We start from the raw sequence: 15,237 nt of genomic DNA, 5'->3' as shown, positions 1-15,237 counted from the left end.
ACAAATGTTTACATGTATGGGTGGCAGAAAGGAGGGTACAGATGGATCCTAATTCATGCTTGGGTAGTTCCATATTTGGAAGGGAAAATGAGCTATGCAACATTCCCAGAGGCAAGAAAGGCAGGTTTTTTAATACAAAAATCTGCTCTTATGGGAATAAAGAGAAAAACATTTGAGTTCATCAAGTATTATAAAGTAACTGAGTCATTCTCAGCATTTGTGGTCTATCACTATATGTGGAGAAGGAGAAAAAGATTTTCCAATAACTTTCATGGCACTGGCTATGTTTGGATCATGGTAACTCTACCTACCTACACCATCTGAACTGTGGCATCTTTTCTTCTTCAGTTATTAAACTTCCAGATAAAGGATTTTATTTGTTTATGCTTTGTTCCCCACAGGTAGATCTATTTTGATAGGGGAAGATAATTTAGATCTGTTACAAAAGTGAAAAAATAAATATCTTATACATAAGTTACCAGGGGTTCTTTTCCCAGGGATCATACTCAATATTCAAAGCAAATAAAAACTGAATGGATTTAAGTATCCATACTTGTATCTCAAACATTGCTACGGGATCTCCAAAAAATGCACTCTTTTCAGCAGGTCCTGAGATGCCCAAAATTTCTTTAAAATTACAGAAACCACAAAGCCAAGCACTTCTGTAGGTTGGTAACTGGAAACAAGCTGGTTAGAGTGATACAAGGCTTTAACCTAAGGCGTCTCAGGGAACCAAGGACAATAAACTTTGAACATTACCTGTCCCTTTCTGAAAAATCAGCTCCAGAAGGCACTAAACAACAAATCAGAGTGAAACAATATTAAAAAAACAGTCTTCCTCACCACCACACTGGTGTGGGCTCTCATTCCCTTGGCCAAGACCTAATTAAAGACGCCCCTGTAGAATAGTCACTGTAGGAACAACTGCTGCAGGGTGAAAGGCTGCTGCTCTCAGAGCTGCTTGTTCACACACTCTGCAGAAAGGTACTAGCAACCACCCGAAAACCAGCAGGACAGAGGGGCAGAGCCCCCTGCACCTCCCCCAGGGCAAGGATGGAGCAATTGCCAGAAGCTCTGTAGCATATGATGAAGAAACTGAATCCTGATAAGTTTTTGAAACAAAATAGCAAGAAACACAACTTAAGGTATGGCAACCAAAGAGCATCATTTTTAATATCAAGAAAAAAAATAGTGATTTCTGAGCTGGGTAAGTCAAGCCTTTATTGCTAAACCAGCTTAAATTAAAGCAGGTGGCAAACTGCTATAGTCTGTAGCCAATGAAAGCATAAAAATCAGTTTCACAAATTGCTCCTTAGCATTCCAGTTATAGCAAGCAGGAGATTCAGGAAAGCTTATTTTAATTAAAAACTTTATTTTTCATTACAATTCACAGTTTATACATGGCAAGAAGAACCCTTGCCATGTGGACATTCAGAACACTGTGCTGGGGAGACAAGGGTCTTTGTTATAAGAGCATTGCTCGGTGCAGTGTCATGGAACTTTCTTAGTTTTAAAAGCGTACTCTCTGTAAATGTTAATTGACTGATATTTACACTGAATTTACATATTAACTTATATTTATTAGAAAACAAGCTAAGCATCCAAAAAACATGAACATTCATATCTTGCATGTTATCTAACGGTCAGAGATGCTGTAAGATTTGCCACTTGAATCATGCCCAATCAGCAAAGTCCCATTCTTTTTTAATTTACAGAGCCTAAATTTTTCTTTAAGGCCTGTTCTATTCATTTTCTGTACAGCCAGGTTACAATGGACTAACATAAGGAAAAAAATGCAAAATTATCCATTCCATCCTGCATTTCTTCTGAATCTCATGTACACCTATAAGCAAAACAGAAGGTACAAAACTAACGTGTTTTCTTAAAACCAATAAAGAAAGCCCCATAGTCTGGTTTAGATCTGCTTCTTGTCAGCCTATCCTGTCTGAACAATCATCGGTATTCAGATTGTGCTATTTATCAGCTCTTCTTCATGCCTGCTCTTATATTCAGAGCCATCTCTATTTGAAATGTAGAAAGTCACAGTGATACCAGTTTCAATTGCATTCCCACGTTAGCCACAGCTCTGGCACAAGCAGCCCACGTGACATTCAGGAAAGCACTCCACCAGGGTTCCTGGGTAAAATATCATGTAGCCTCTGGAGTAACTTGACTTAAAAAGGAAATTAAGATTCCTTTTCATACCAAATATCTGGCAGAAGGTTTATGCTTATTAAAAATAGCTGTATTCTTCTGCATTGTTTTTTGGATGTGATTATTAGAACACAGCAATTAAAAGCCTCCCCCTGCCTTTCATCAAAACAGTAATTTTTATTTGCTCTTGTCATCTACCAAATGATTTCGTGATAGATAAGCTGCAGATTTTTTTGGTACATCTGATGCAGAGAAAAACAACTGCTGAACACTGCTTGGAAAACTAAGACCTGAAAAGGGTCTGCAAATCCTACAAGTCAGCATGAACAAGTATCAGCTGGACCTGAGTAAAACAAAATGCTTTTGGGGGACAGGTTTGCAACTTTTGAAACTGCAGTGCCTTTAAATTTGGAGCTAAGAACATCAATTGATGATTGTTGAGTTTTGGCATTCATTCGTGCTGGTTGGTATCTTCACAACAGACACCTTTGAAACACCATCATCTCAAGAAGAACGAAAGCTTAAATGAAACACATTTCTCATGCAAAAACCCAAACAAACAAAAGTTGTACAGGAACTGTAGAGGTTCTGGTTCTTCAAAAGATAAGGCACTGACCAAAATTTCTTAGGTAAAAGGCTGCATAAGTATTTCTTGCCATTTACAAATGTGTTGTAGTCCAGAAATGGTCCATTCCTAGGCTCAGTAAGGTAGACCCTGAAATTTTAAGGACTGATCCCTCAAAGCTACATTGTTACCATAAACAAGTGAGATTCATTCGTGAGGCCGTATTGCACATTAGAAGTGAAAAACAGTCTGGGCAGATAAAGGCAGAAAACATTGCTTGTTCCAGCATCTTTCGGAACCAGCAGTGCCATTCGTCTTTGTGTCTCTGAAGAGATGCGATGGTAACTCGGGACTGTAGTTTTTCTGTGGAACTCATGCACACATATAAAATGCTGCTAGCACTGGTCATCGACAGGGTGGAGGAAAAAAAGGTGGATGGCTAGTCTAAGCCAAGAGCTTCCCAAGGAATGGGATCCAAAGTCATGGCTACTTAATGTTCTCGATCACGGCTATCTCTTCTGCTGCACAGTGCGGCGTCAAGCCGTTCATGTAAATGCTGTCCGTCTTTGTCAGAGCTGGCAAGAGGTCCTTCTCGCTGGTCAGGTGGTTCACTGACAGTGTTCTCTTGCAGGGGGTCAGGTCTTGGTTGTGGTTGACAGCGAGTTCTGCAGAGAGTTTCCTTTTGATGGAGGTGGCCCGCTGGAATTTGTCGTAGATCTCCACGCTCAGGCGCCTTCGGGTCTCCTTGAACTCAGCGGTGACATTGGCTGTCCACTCTGCAGCGTGGGCTCTGAACTCCCCAACCTGCAGCAAAAATCAGGAATAAAACAGAGGCATTATGGAACCAAGGACTTCAGACACTGTTTATCTTCAGGAGCCTGGTGAGAGCGCAGGGCTGCCAAAGAGCTGCCGCCGGCACAAATTTCTCATGCCAAAGACTCAGTCTTTTATTGACAGCAACTAAAGAAGAAGCACTGCACTAGTAAGAGCTAACAACAACTCCAAAAACACAAATAAAAATATTTTCTGCTGCTTTTTTTTTTTTAAATTGTTATCATAGACAGCCAGCAATACAGGGAAGCTGCAGAGGCTTGACAGCTGCACAATACCCAGCTGGTCAGGGGATGCTGAAATCCCAGCAATCCAGGCTGTGTTATGTATTGTTACTAGGGTGAGGGTTATTTATGAGCATTTTCACTGTCTCTGGAAAGATCCTTGGGAGATTTGGCAAAGAATTTTCTAAATTTAGACAGAAAAGCCTTTTTAAAGGGACCATCAGGTGTTTGCTTTCTCTTTTCTGCACTCGCTCAAACATAGCACCAACATAGCAACAGTTAAAAGTCACCTCAGTGGCATATATGCTTCCCACCCTCAAGCCCAAAACATCCTTATTTTTCCTCAGATATGGCATAAGGTAGACTGAGCAGATCTACTCTGAAGTAAACTATGGCCTGTCATTTATTTACTGTTTATATTTTTGCACTTGTATTTCAGTCAAACAACTGTTACACTAAGTTACATAGGTAACTAAAAGAGGCACCCTTTGATGATGATATCTCATTACAACTGCAAAGGAAACCGATTATTTCTCTTTAAATCTCTGCTCCCTAGTCAGCTTAATACTGGGAAGGTACAGCACAGGGAAGATAAATCACTCATAAACATAACTCCAAAGTGAAGCACTTTAGGAGAATTTAACCCACATAAATAAATTAGTCTAATTGGTACTGCTCAGTCCAGAATTTAAATCACTGGCAAGAAAACTCTGACTTGGTAAGCACAGAAATGAAAAAAGAGTTTACACAGAAAAATACAGGGAGCAAACCATCAGAGAAAAAGCCACGAGCTTATTCATGCTTTGCAGTGCACTGGAAAACAGGAATATAATGAAGGTAAAAATTAATCAGCTCATCCAGGAGTGACAGGGTTTCAGGAAAACTTTCCCCCTCCAGAAACAAAATAAAAAGGTCTCTTTACTCAAGGGTCATTTTATTACATTCATCTCCACTTCAGTGAAGATGATAAATGTGGACAAATATGTATTTTCTAAAACAAGGGTAATTATCTGCAATACACAGAAGACTCACCTAGCTGAATGATTACTAGTATTTAATTTGTGCAGCTAGGATCAGATACACTGCACTTCAGATCTGAACATAATGAAATCTGCAATGCTGAAACATCTCAGCTGCTCCAATATTTTTACTTGTAGTAAACAAGTAATAAAAATATGATAAATAGTATCAGTGCAACCCTGGAGCAATTTTCTCTTTTTCCTATGCCTTACTAAAGACAGGCTGCTCAGGTTCTGGAGAATGGTTCTGTCTGGGGGAATAAAGAGCCAGCACACAGGTTTCTATTTTACTGCATATATTTATATGTACCCCTCTTTGTAAGCATTTAACAGACCAGGTATTTTGCTCAGGCACACATCTCTGGCATTGCATATGGTCACATACAAGAGATGCTGTCAGGCTTTTAAATTGTGTCTCAGCACAATTGAACTGTCTCCCTGTAATTTTTTTTTTTTTTTTTTTTTTTTTTTCAGTTCCCACGTGATTTCATGTTATCCAGGAAAGAAAATCAACTGGACTTGCTTCTGAAGAAAGCAAGTCTCTGTAACCTCTAGGATAGGCTCAAAATGTTCCCGGTGATGGTCCTGTCTCACACAGGGCAAGCTGCTCTTGGGCATGCAAGTTATTCAGGAGAATCTTGAAATTGTAGCTCTTGGGGTATCTGATGACTGAATTCTAATCACATTTCTTTGGGAAAGCAAGTTTGTGCAGCCAGCTGACGAGCATCAATAAATGTGCCTTTGGAGATAAGCTCACTCTAATTAAGGTGGTGTGGAACATTAGCACAGTGGACACAATTCTACCTGCCCATACACCAAAGTTGTAATGTTGGTTTATATTAAAAATGTAGGAAAAAGTACAAATTACAACATGCTGTTAGTAATACTATGACTAAGTAGAATCAACACGCGTTAGTAGGAAAACAGAGGGAATGGGCACACATTAGAAACCAAGAGTTCAGTGCTCTTTGTACTATATACATGCCCCAAATCACTGCTCTCAGCCCCTACTTTTCATATGAACTGAAGCACATTCAAAAATGTTACCTCTTCTAAATAAAGCTCTTAGTTCCGTGGCACTTCCAGACTCAAGCACAACAGGTTATAAGAAAAGAAATGTGCAGTTTTAACTACCAGTGTACATTAGTAATTTGCTTATATAATTTGATCCCTCCTTGATCCATAGGGACATATCTGTGTATGTTCAGGTTCTTTCTGTCCTTAGGTTATGACACTTTATCACACTGCATTACAGCTCCTCTTCATCTGGGTTCTGACAACCAAAAAAATGTCTTATGCAAAGCCGCTGAATTGCCACTTGCCTGTGCTGCTCAAGAAAATGAAATTCTTTGCATATCTACCTACTGTGACAACTATTTACTTTCCTCCAGCTCTGTTGTCTCATTACAACACAGCTCTGTAGATTCTACAGCTGTCATAGATGGAGGCAGTGTGACATGAGGACAAGGCCTCTTAGTCACAGAAATTATTGACAACTACGTACTTAACAGAAGGCCAAATGTCACAAAATATTTCAGAAGCAATATGAAAAACATGTCACAGTGATAGCACCTGACTCAGCCATACAACAAGCAGCACTAATCTGGTGATGCTTCTCACTTCAACCTTCAGGGAAGAGAAATGCCACTAGTAATGGGGACATGGTCCCTATCCCAGCTCCTGAATTGACTTCCTCCACATCAAAATCCAAATTAGACTGCAAGGTGTTAGACATATTTCACAAGGAGTATCAACCTAGCTACACTGAACATCAACAGCTAGTAACTTTATTATGTATTTAAGAAGCAGGAAGCAGCACCCTACTGCCTCATGATTCTAGGGAAGACAAGTCTCAATAACAAGTTCTCAAGAATTATGGTATATAGTAACACAAGTAAATATTCCACACAGAACACTTCCCCACAAAACCAAACCAAAAAATAAAAAAACACCCAAAAAAACCAAAACCCAAAAACCTCAACCCCCCAAAAAACACCCCAAAAACAACACCCACAACTTTTCTAACAAATGAACAGCATTGGCACAATTCCTTGCCCAGCACAGGTTCCCTGGCCTCCAGCTACCACTGCCAGGATATTCCATATGATCAGCACCATATCCAACAGCCCTATGGGGATGTCTCAAATACCACGGGTCATCTCCAGTAGCACCTCCAAATGTCTATGCCAATATATCTGTGCCTACCTGTGGTGGAAATCTCACATTTGCTCTAGTAGGATATAATGAGAAATTGCCTCTGATCCATTTGTGAAGAGTGTTCTACTCATTCTTGTTAAAGTCACTTTTAGGTTTTTTGGGGAGTTTGTGTAGTGAAAAACAGACATCAGTAAAACACTGCATGAAATTCCTGAATGACCAAATGAATGACCAAACAGTTCCCAGGCTGCACACATATACCACGACCAGTATAACTTCAAGACAGATATACTAAATTTAACAGAACTAGGAAAAAAAACCATGGACTTTAAGCCATCATTCCTTCTCCTACTCCTGCCAAAATCCATCTAAATGAATAATGTCCCACAACTGGCTCTCAGTCAATATCTCTAGCAGGACCAAAAGTTCCTATCCAGTTTCACTGCCACTGTGTTTTAGCTTTCTGTCTAGCTGGACTCCACACTCAGCTAAAGGCCAGCAGCATAAGACAGCATGTAAGTATGTCCAAGGGGATGCTACTGTTAAAACTAAAAAAGCATTTGAACGTACTGAAGCACCTGCTTCATTCTCCACTACCTTTACTCTAATTCCTTATACTTGTCAAGAGTTTGAGAATCTTTCTGGACACTCACAAAATTATCCAAATACTTATATGAGCAAAACTTCCCTCCATTCAGGAAGACCACTCTTCCTATTAAGAGTCTGGAAAACACAAGCCATGTAGCAATACACAAGTAATCTGTATTTTGAATTAAGCCACATCTGTGCTCTGGCAGGAAAACAAACAAACAAAAGCATAATTAAGGACATCCTTAAATAAACCAAGACAAATGCACTTGCCTAACTTAACTTTGCCTTAGTTTTGCTCCTCTGTCTCAGGGAGATTCTTGAAAAATCCCAACATTACAGTATAATCAGTTAATCTACTTGTATTTACAGAGTGGGAAGAAATCTATCCTGCTTGGATGGAGCTCAGATATATGACATAAAAGTTATGATATACTCAGGAGGAGACAAACCACTGAGTAGCAAATAAGAAAAAAAAAAATAGCGTTATATATATGTCATGCAGGAAAATGAAAACATATATTTCTAAATAATGTGTGCAGCTTTTTCTGTCATACCTGTGCTTTATGTTGTTTCCCATTGGCATACAGGGCTCATACATTTTATGATGAGCACGGTCGTGCAAGCCAAAAAATTGAATTTAAAAAACAAGTAGATGAGCTGGAGGTATCCATTTTACTACATTTTAGGGTGAAAAAATGTGCCTTTCCTTACAGATATTCTTAATGGTCTGGATGTTCCCCAGTATATAATGCCAAACATTTATCCCTACTGCATTCTCCGAATTTTCATAGCTTCATTTTTCCTCTCCAGTGTACTTTATCCTGCTACTTAAAAATAACACATCCAATTAACCTCTCTATGATACGCTACTCAGACAAAACTAGAAAGCGCGTTACATGTCAAATTACGCAGGCAGCAGAGTACAGAACATAACATTTTGTCTTAGTTCTCAGGAAACTCACCCAGCATTCACAGAAATTGAAGTTTCTTTTTTAAAAAAAATGTAGGTACAGAGAGGGGTGATGAGTTTAACAACTCAGCTGCTGGGTGGGTTTATCCCTGAGTGCATAGGGGGGGTTTCCTACCTGCCATCTCACTTTCCTGGGCAATCATATGGCACCTTTTCCCACCCAAGTTGCTGCTGGACACAAACTTCTATTCACTACCTCAGCTGGCTATAGGTTAGAGAAGACCAGAATGCAGAAGAGAAAAAGATAAGTTTCACAAAAACTTTTCGTGAAACCCATGCATTTGCTGCATATTAAGGGAATCTCATTTATAGTCCACCTAAAATTCCCAACCCAGTGATCTGGCTTTCAGTATTTCTACTTTCATAGTGTTATTAGTACATACACAAAATAGCTGTGGACAGGTGTTTAGAGAAGAGTGTGCTCTACTTGTCCTTAAATGTAAACAGCCACAAAATGCAAGAAATACCACAAGCACTAAATGAGATACCTATGCTGAGCTTTCTCAGGTGTTTAACCACCATCTTCTACTTGATCCTGTCAGGACCTCAGTTCTGTAGCAGGGAACTCTTCTTCACCAGGTCTTTAAGGTACCAGACTTTAATTTCAAAGTGAATGGCACATATGAAGCACGTGAAGCGGTAAGTGATGCCTATTTTGGTTCCACTTCCCTGGTATACACATCCCTCTGTTTTTCAGACAAATATCAGGGGGAAAAGGGTCTCTTTTGTGAAATTGTCATCTTCTGGGGAAAGGTTTCAATTACATAGACAATTGTGGTTTTGTTGCCATGGTGGTCAGAAATGTTTTGGGAACAATGCTTTCCTGATGGAAACTGGATTATTCAGTCCTGTAATAAGCAATGCTCGCAAGTTCATTCTGGTGGGCAAAGATTGTTTGGTTTCATCCACATAACTTCCATGAACACATCTGATGCCTTGGATGAAATAAACCACATTCTCCAATGGGAATGCAGAGAGCCCACAAATTTTGATTATTTTATTTGTGGAGGAACTCCTATGGTGGCAGCTGTGGGAATATCTTTTGTGGAGATGTGACAGATGGCAGATGCGAGAAATGGCCTTTTCCTCTATCATGGTTTTATTCAACAAAATAAAAATAGGCTAAAAATATTATTTAAAAACCATGCCTATGAAACAGAAGCAGATATACTAACAGTGAACACAGTTATTTTGTTTTACCTTATGTTTTCCATAAATATGAAGACTGCTGTGTTAGGTATTTCCTCAGAACTATTATTGAATATTGCCCATCGGATACCTCTTTGCATAGAGCTGCATGTGTGTATGTCTCAGTAGTGTAGACAAGTTATGGGCCTGATTATCTCTCTCTCTTACACTCTGCTTTGTTGTTAACTTCCAAAGATAAAGATTAAAAAAAGAAGATGTTGACATTTTCCCTTTAAAAATAATTTCTATTCAGTTGTTTCAGCTGCCTCAGAGAGCCATCCAACCCCTCTTTCATCCTGGTGAGAGTGAATGACATGCACCTGTATTAGCCACAAGAAACTACTTAGGTTTGCACAAAGCTCTATCAGTTGAGCCTAAGGTGATTCAGGAGAACAGTGTGTATCCTCTGCCTGTGCTACAAAGCCAACCACTTGGCTGCAGCCAGGAATAGCAAACATTTTCAGGACTATACTAGAAGCATAATGAAACCCAAGCCACAGGCTGTTGAAAGACTGCCTCAACTTTCTCACAGAGGAAAGAGACAACAACTGTTTTATAACTCATTGGACTTTTTTTATCTTATAAAGATATGCTAAAAAAGAACAAACTTAAAAAAGGAATTATAATTTTTACTTGGTAATGAGCAAGGAATGATTATAGTAACTACATGGTCAAGGCCCAGCAAGAGCTGTTTATTTCTTAACTTTCTAATGTCAGTATCTGGAGTGATATTTGTGTGAAATAGCTCCACTTTGGCTGTTCATCACTAATATTACAACTGCACCAATCCCTTGTGAAAGGAAGTATTCCATAGCTTCTTCAGTCCCCTTTATCTGCAATTACAAAGCATTTTCCTCAATGTCGACACACCTACTTGCAAGGGCATTCTGCTGAACTGGCTTTGTCTGGGGACTCATCCTCAAGACACTTATCAGATTCATACACTCAGCATTAGTAACATGTTCTGGAGTCTTTTCCTAACAATATTCAAGTACTGAGATTATCCTAAAAAAAAAAAAAAAAAAAAAAAAAAAAAAAAAAAAAAAAAAAAAAAAGGTAAAGTTTTCAGGAATGTTAATCATGAAGATGTCAGTGATATTTAATCTGGAATCTTTTCAGCCCACAATAAAGTAAACCACAGATATATTTACTGCTGTCACAAAGGATCAATTACATCCTACCTCCAAAATTAAGATTTCTCAATGTAGACCATCACAACATACATTCTGGGAATCTTCATGGGTAATTAACTCCAAGAAATGACATTGTTATAAATGATCTCTCTTTAAAAAATTTCTCTTATTATGAAGTATAAGTCTCTTGCCCTAGCTTTATTTTTGCAAATTCAATAGCTCTTGCCATCACTCCCTTGCTGCATGCAGCCTTCACTGGAGTAATTTTCTCCTTCTCTGAGCACTGTGGGAGAGCAGGGCCAGGCACAGCGCCTGGCATGAGAGACACTGACAGTGTCCCCGTGCCCTGGGCCATGCTGCTCCTCATGGAAGTGTACTTGGCAGCACATGTCTTGTAATCAGCACCCCAGCAGGACCTGGTATTCAATATGCAATAATAAAACAGCAGTCTCTAAGTGCCTGGTATGCCCAGCTAAGAGGCATTACACAAATATAAATATAACCACAGCAAAACTGTGTCGATGTTATCTGTGTGAGTACTGAACCTGAAGTGAAGTAAGCATCACATGTACAAAGTACACAAAACTACGAGGAAAGATCTCAAAAAAAAGTGTCAAAAGCCATCAGCTGTTTAGTTTTCCTGGAATTCTCAGAACAAGATGTTCTTTCCTATTCACTATTGCACATATTACCACAGCAGACTTTTAAAAAACTGATCAATATAGAAACTCAGTATTACAGACTGTTGCTAGGGCAGATTCAAGAACATCACCAGCATAAGTTAAACTCATAGAAAGGAAGAGATCAAGCTGCACTCAGAACCAGGTCAGTCACTTCCATCTCCTCCTTACACCAATACTACTCTTTATACGTCCCTGAGACTCAGGGCTGTGATAGAGAGACTGTACTCTCACCTTATATTTTGGGATTGTTTTGGTTGGTTTATTGTCCTGTTACTAGTCAAATTTGACTGGAGACATGAGGTTGCTTTGACTGTAGAAGGATTTTGTATTTCTCCCAATCTCATAGAAATTATTGAAAACAATCACCTTCTGAATGTGACTGTTCCTTCTCAAATAGACTTTTCTGCACATCTTGGATGTACAGGAAAAAAACCCCTCTTAATGCTAGACAGACTTCTCTTCAGATTTTTCCCTTGTCATTTTTGTAGCTCTCTGCACTCTTTCTGAAGTTTAGACCACAAATCTAGGGATTGTTTTCTGGTAACGTACCTTTTAACAACACCTGCAGCAGTAGCACCACTTTCCTACAGAAACTCAATGATCCCCTGCTAGCACATCTTAGAATTGTTACCCGTATTAATCATTGCCTTGCAAAATTACTTTGCATGCCATGGCTTTCACATTATACTTGTGTCCCACAAATATTTGCAATTCAGTGCTTTCTAGGAAGAGACATCCATCACACCAGCCTGACCAATCTAGCAAACTTGTGGATCTAAAATTCTTTAAACTGCTGCAGCTGGGTTTGGTTTTTTGGGTTTTGGTTGGTTGACGTTTTCTTGTCTTTTGGGTTTTTATTTTGGTTGTTTGTTTGCTTGTTTTTCTTTTATGATTTGGATTGCTTATCTGTTTTCTTTTGCCAGGAGTTGGGGGGGTTGGTTGGAGTGGATGTAAGAAAAGCAAAAGCCCAAACGGTTGTTTTCTTCAGCAGAAGCTGACCTATCTCACTTGGAACAATGCGAAATGGACCAGCAAATGACTCACATCTCTGTAAACAGTCTCTGATCACCAGACTGAAGAGCTATTGTCTACCAACTTCATTTCTAAGTGAATGAATTTTGTTTCTTGAAACAGGGAGAGCCAGGTCAAAAGTTCATTTACCAACTGAACAACTTCTTCCTCCTCTTTGGTCATACACCCTCACTACACGGCCTCCAAGGACAATCTGTTTGCCTGGAGCACCAAAACCCTTCAAAACTGTTTCTCACTTGAGTCCACTAATTTTTCCATCTTTTCACACATACAGCCTACATCTAGGGTCCCTTTTCAGGGGATATGAGAAATCGGCTTAAGTTCTGTTTATGTTGGGACCCTTATGCTGGGTGAGCACCTTTAGCCTGAAGCTAATAAAAAGGCAACAAATAATATGGGGAGTGCAATAATCTCCATGGCATCATCATGACAAGTCTAATTCTGTTTTGACAGACTTGAGTGACAGCTCTGTCACTGGTGCCAAGAAGATTAAACTGAATGATGACTCAGATGAGTCAAATTTGTTGAATTTGTTTATAAATATCAAATATAGCAACTGCCTCTTGAATTTCCACAAGAAGTGAATGTTATTTCGCATGAAACATTAGGCTTGGTCCGTAAATCTGGATCCATGCTGTTCAATTCAAAAGACAGACATGCAGCATGAAAAAAAATCACTTGTCCAAACTGAGCTAATGTCTAACATAAGTCAGTCACCTGGACTCATGGTATACAGTGAAGAGAACAGGCTTCTCCAGGATCTATAGCCCAACAATCTTGCCTAAGGTTGTTGGTTAGGTAGGCATTTTTGCTGAAAACGCTGGAATTCAGGAGCTGCTGCATACAGAAGAAAAAAATACGACAAGAAAAAAATCCTGCTGAAAATTTACCTTTCAAAGAGACTAAAATCAGAAGACTTTAAAAGTGCTCTGAGTAATCAGAGTGTAGAGAATAATGAAGAGGAGGGAGTTTAAGCCAAGCTAGTACAGCTGAAGCTGAACTTCAGAGACAGATCGCCTACTTAAGATTATAGCACACAGCATGTTCCAGTGACTTTCTGACACTTCATCTATCTTACTGTATGAACTGCTTCCAGATCTATCCTTCTAAAACTCCCACTTCTGTCTCTACTTGTCTTTCACTTCCCTCCCCATTTGATGCATTCAAAATTCTCTAGAGTGTTTCAGGAGACAAGAGCCACCTGAGCAACTGACTGACATACTGGTTATCTGGATTTCAATATCAAAATACAGAAGTTTTGTGCATCAGTGCATATCTGATCAGATTGTTTTTGTCTCAGATCTACTTGGATATGGCAAGCTTTGCTGGTAGAATATTGAAAAAAAATACATGTTTTATTTTGTTGAAACAGTGAAATGCATTATCGCCTCAAAGTCTTATGTAAACTGCTACTAAGAAAAAATAAAACTGCATTAAAAATATATATGAATAGAACTATAGATTTTAGGTAATATTCATTTTCAGCATGCTTCCTCCCTGGAATAAGAAGGACTCCCCTTCATACCCTAAATATGCTGATGTTTATTGCTAGTTTTTACCTTGGACTATAGGAAAAGGCAAAAAAAAGAGACTATGGCTGCCTGTCAAAAGAAATCTACTTCCGATGATACATAGTTTTGGTTGTCGGGGGGAAGTAAAGAAGGGCTTTTCAACACTTGCAACCTCTCTGACTCCATTCTGGACTCGAGTAACACTCTCTGCACTTTGCTGCTTGGTCTTAGACTGCTGAAACCAGCACAATTGATCACTACTGAATGATCTACTCCCTCCTGTATTTAAAATGTGGTAGACTACTGTTTTTTCATGGAAAGTAGGATACAAGTCCTATACAAAATCTTCTTTATATTTATGTGTTGATTCCCATAACAATCCCCATAATTTTCAGGAAATAAGGTTTTCATCATCCTATTTCCTAGGAAATACATTAAACTGCTTCAGTATTCAGGGTGCTATTAATCACAGTTCTGTAGATTTTATCATGGACTCTGTATCTCAATAGGTTTTAATATATAACATTGCTTCCAACTTCAAAGGCTACCTTTAGGTATAAGAGGCTATTTCCTCCAGGACTGACAGAACACTTCCCTAAGACAGTTAAAAAAATAAACCCCATACGTGGAACTAGGGTTTTGCATTGCACTGATGTATATTGGAACTGCAGAGAGGTTCCTCTGCTATAATCTGCATCCATAGAAGCTGGAACAGTCCACTGTAAATTTAGGTTTAACTGGAAAAAAAGACAAGAAATCCAGTCTCATCTGGCTTCTGGCACAGAAGAGACTTGATAACTACATTTCCACTAAACTCTTTCAGCATCTTCACTCAGATTTCCCCAGGCAGATAGCAAGAATGAGCTAAGAGCAGCAGTTTTTATCATAAAATGAGACCTGTAAAAAGTGAATATTTTTAAGATGCTTATGGCCAATCTTGTAACAAAATGCAATATATTTGTATTACTTTCTTCCTACAAAGTTTCATTAGGATGGAAGAGAGAAAATAAACCAAAAAATTTCTAACTAACACACAAGGTATGTCATAATTCAATTCTCAAACTGGTCTCTGCCATTGTTAAAACTATAGAATTTTAAACTGCTAAAGCATTTTTATTTCTCTCATGAATTCACACACATGCCTTAGCAATGGGTTAAAAAATAAAGAGGGAGATTTCT

The 15,237-nt window shown here is 38.9% G+C and overlaps 1 protein-coding gene across 7 annotated transcripts in view; it reads right to left on the bottom strand.

Annotated features, from left to right (window-relative positions):
• Positions 1–1,140: 1,140 nt before the first annotated feature.
• KCNK2 (potassium two pore domain channel subfamily K member 2) overlaps positions 1,141–15,237 on the bottom strand; it is a 128,776-nt gene continuing 114,679 nt past the window's right edge. For all 7 annotated transcript variants that reach the window (XM_032102989.1, XM_032102991.1, XM_032102990.1 and 4 more), the window contains one exon: positions 1,141–3,523. In XM_032102989.1, coding sequence (XP_031958880.1) covers positions 3,206–3,523 — 318 coding nt within the window. In that variant the 3' untranslated portion in view covers positions 1,141–3,205. The remainder of the gene's footprint in view (positions 3,524–15,237) is intronic.

This window comes from Corvus moneduloides, chromosome 3 (assembly GCF_009650955.1).
Source record: "Corvus moneduloides isolate bCorMon1 chromosome 3, bCorMon1.pri, whole genome shotgun sequence".
NCBI lineage: Eukaryota > Metazoa > Chordata > Aves > Passeriformes > Corvidae > Corvus > Corvus moneduloides.
This window is presented reverse-complemented; position numbering and strand designations above follow the sequence as displayed.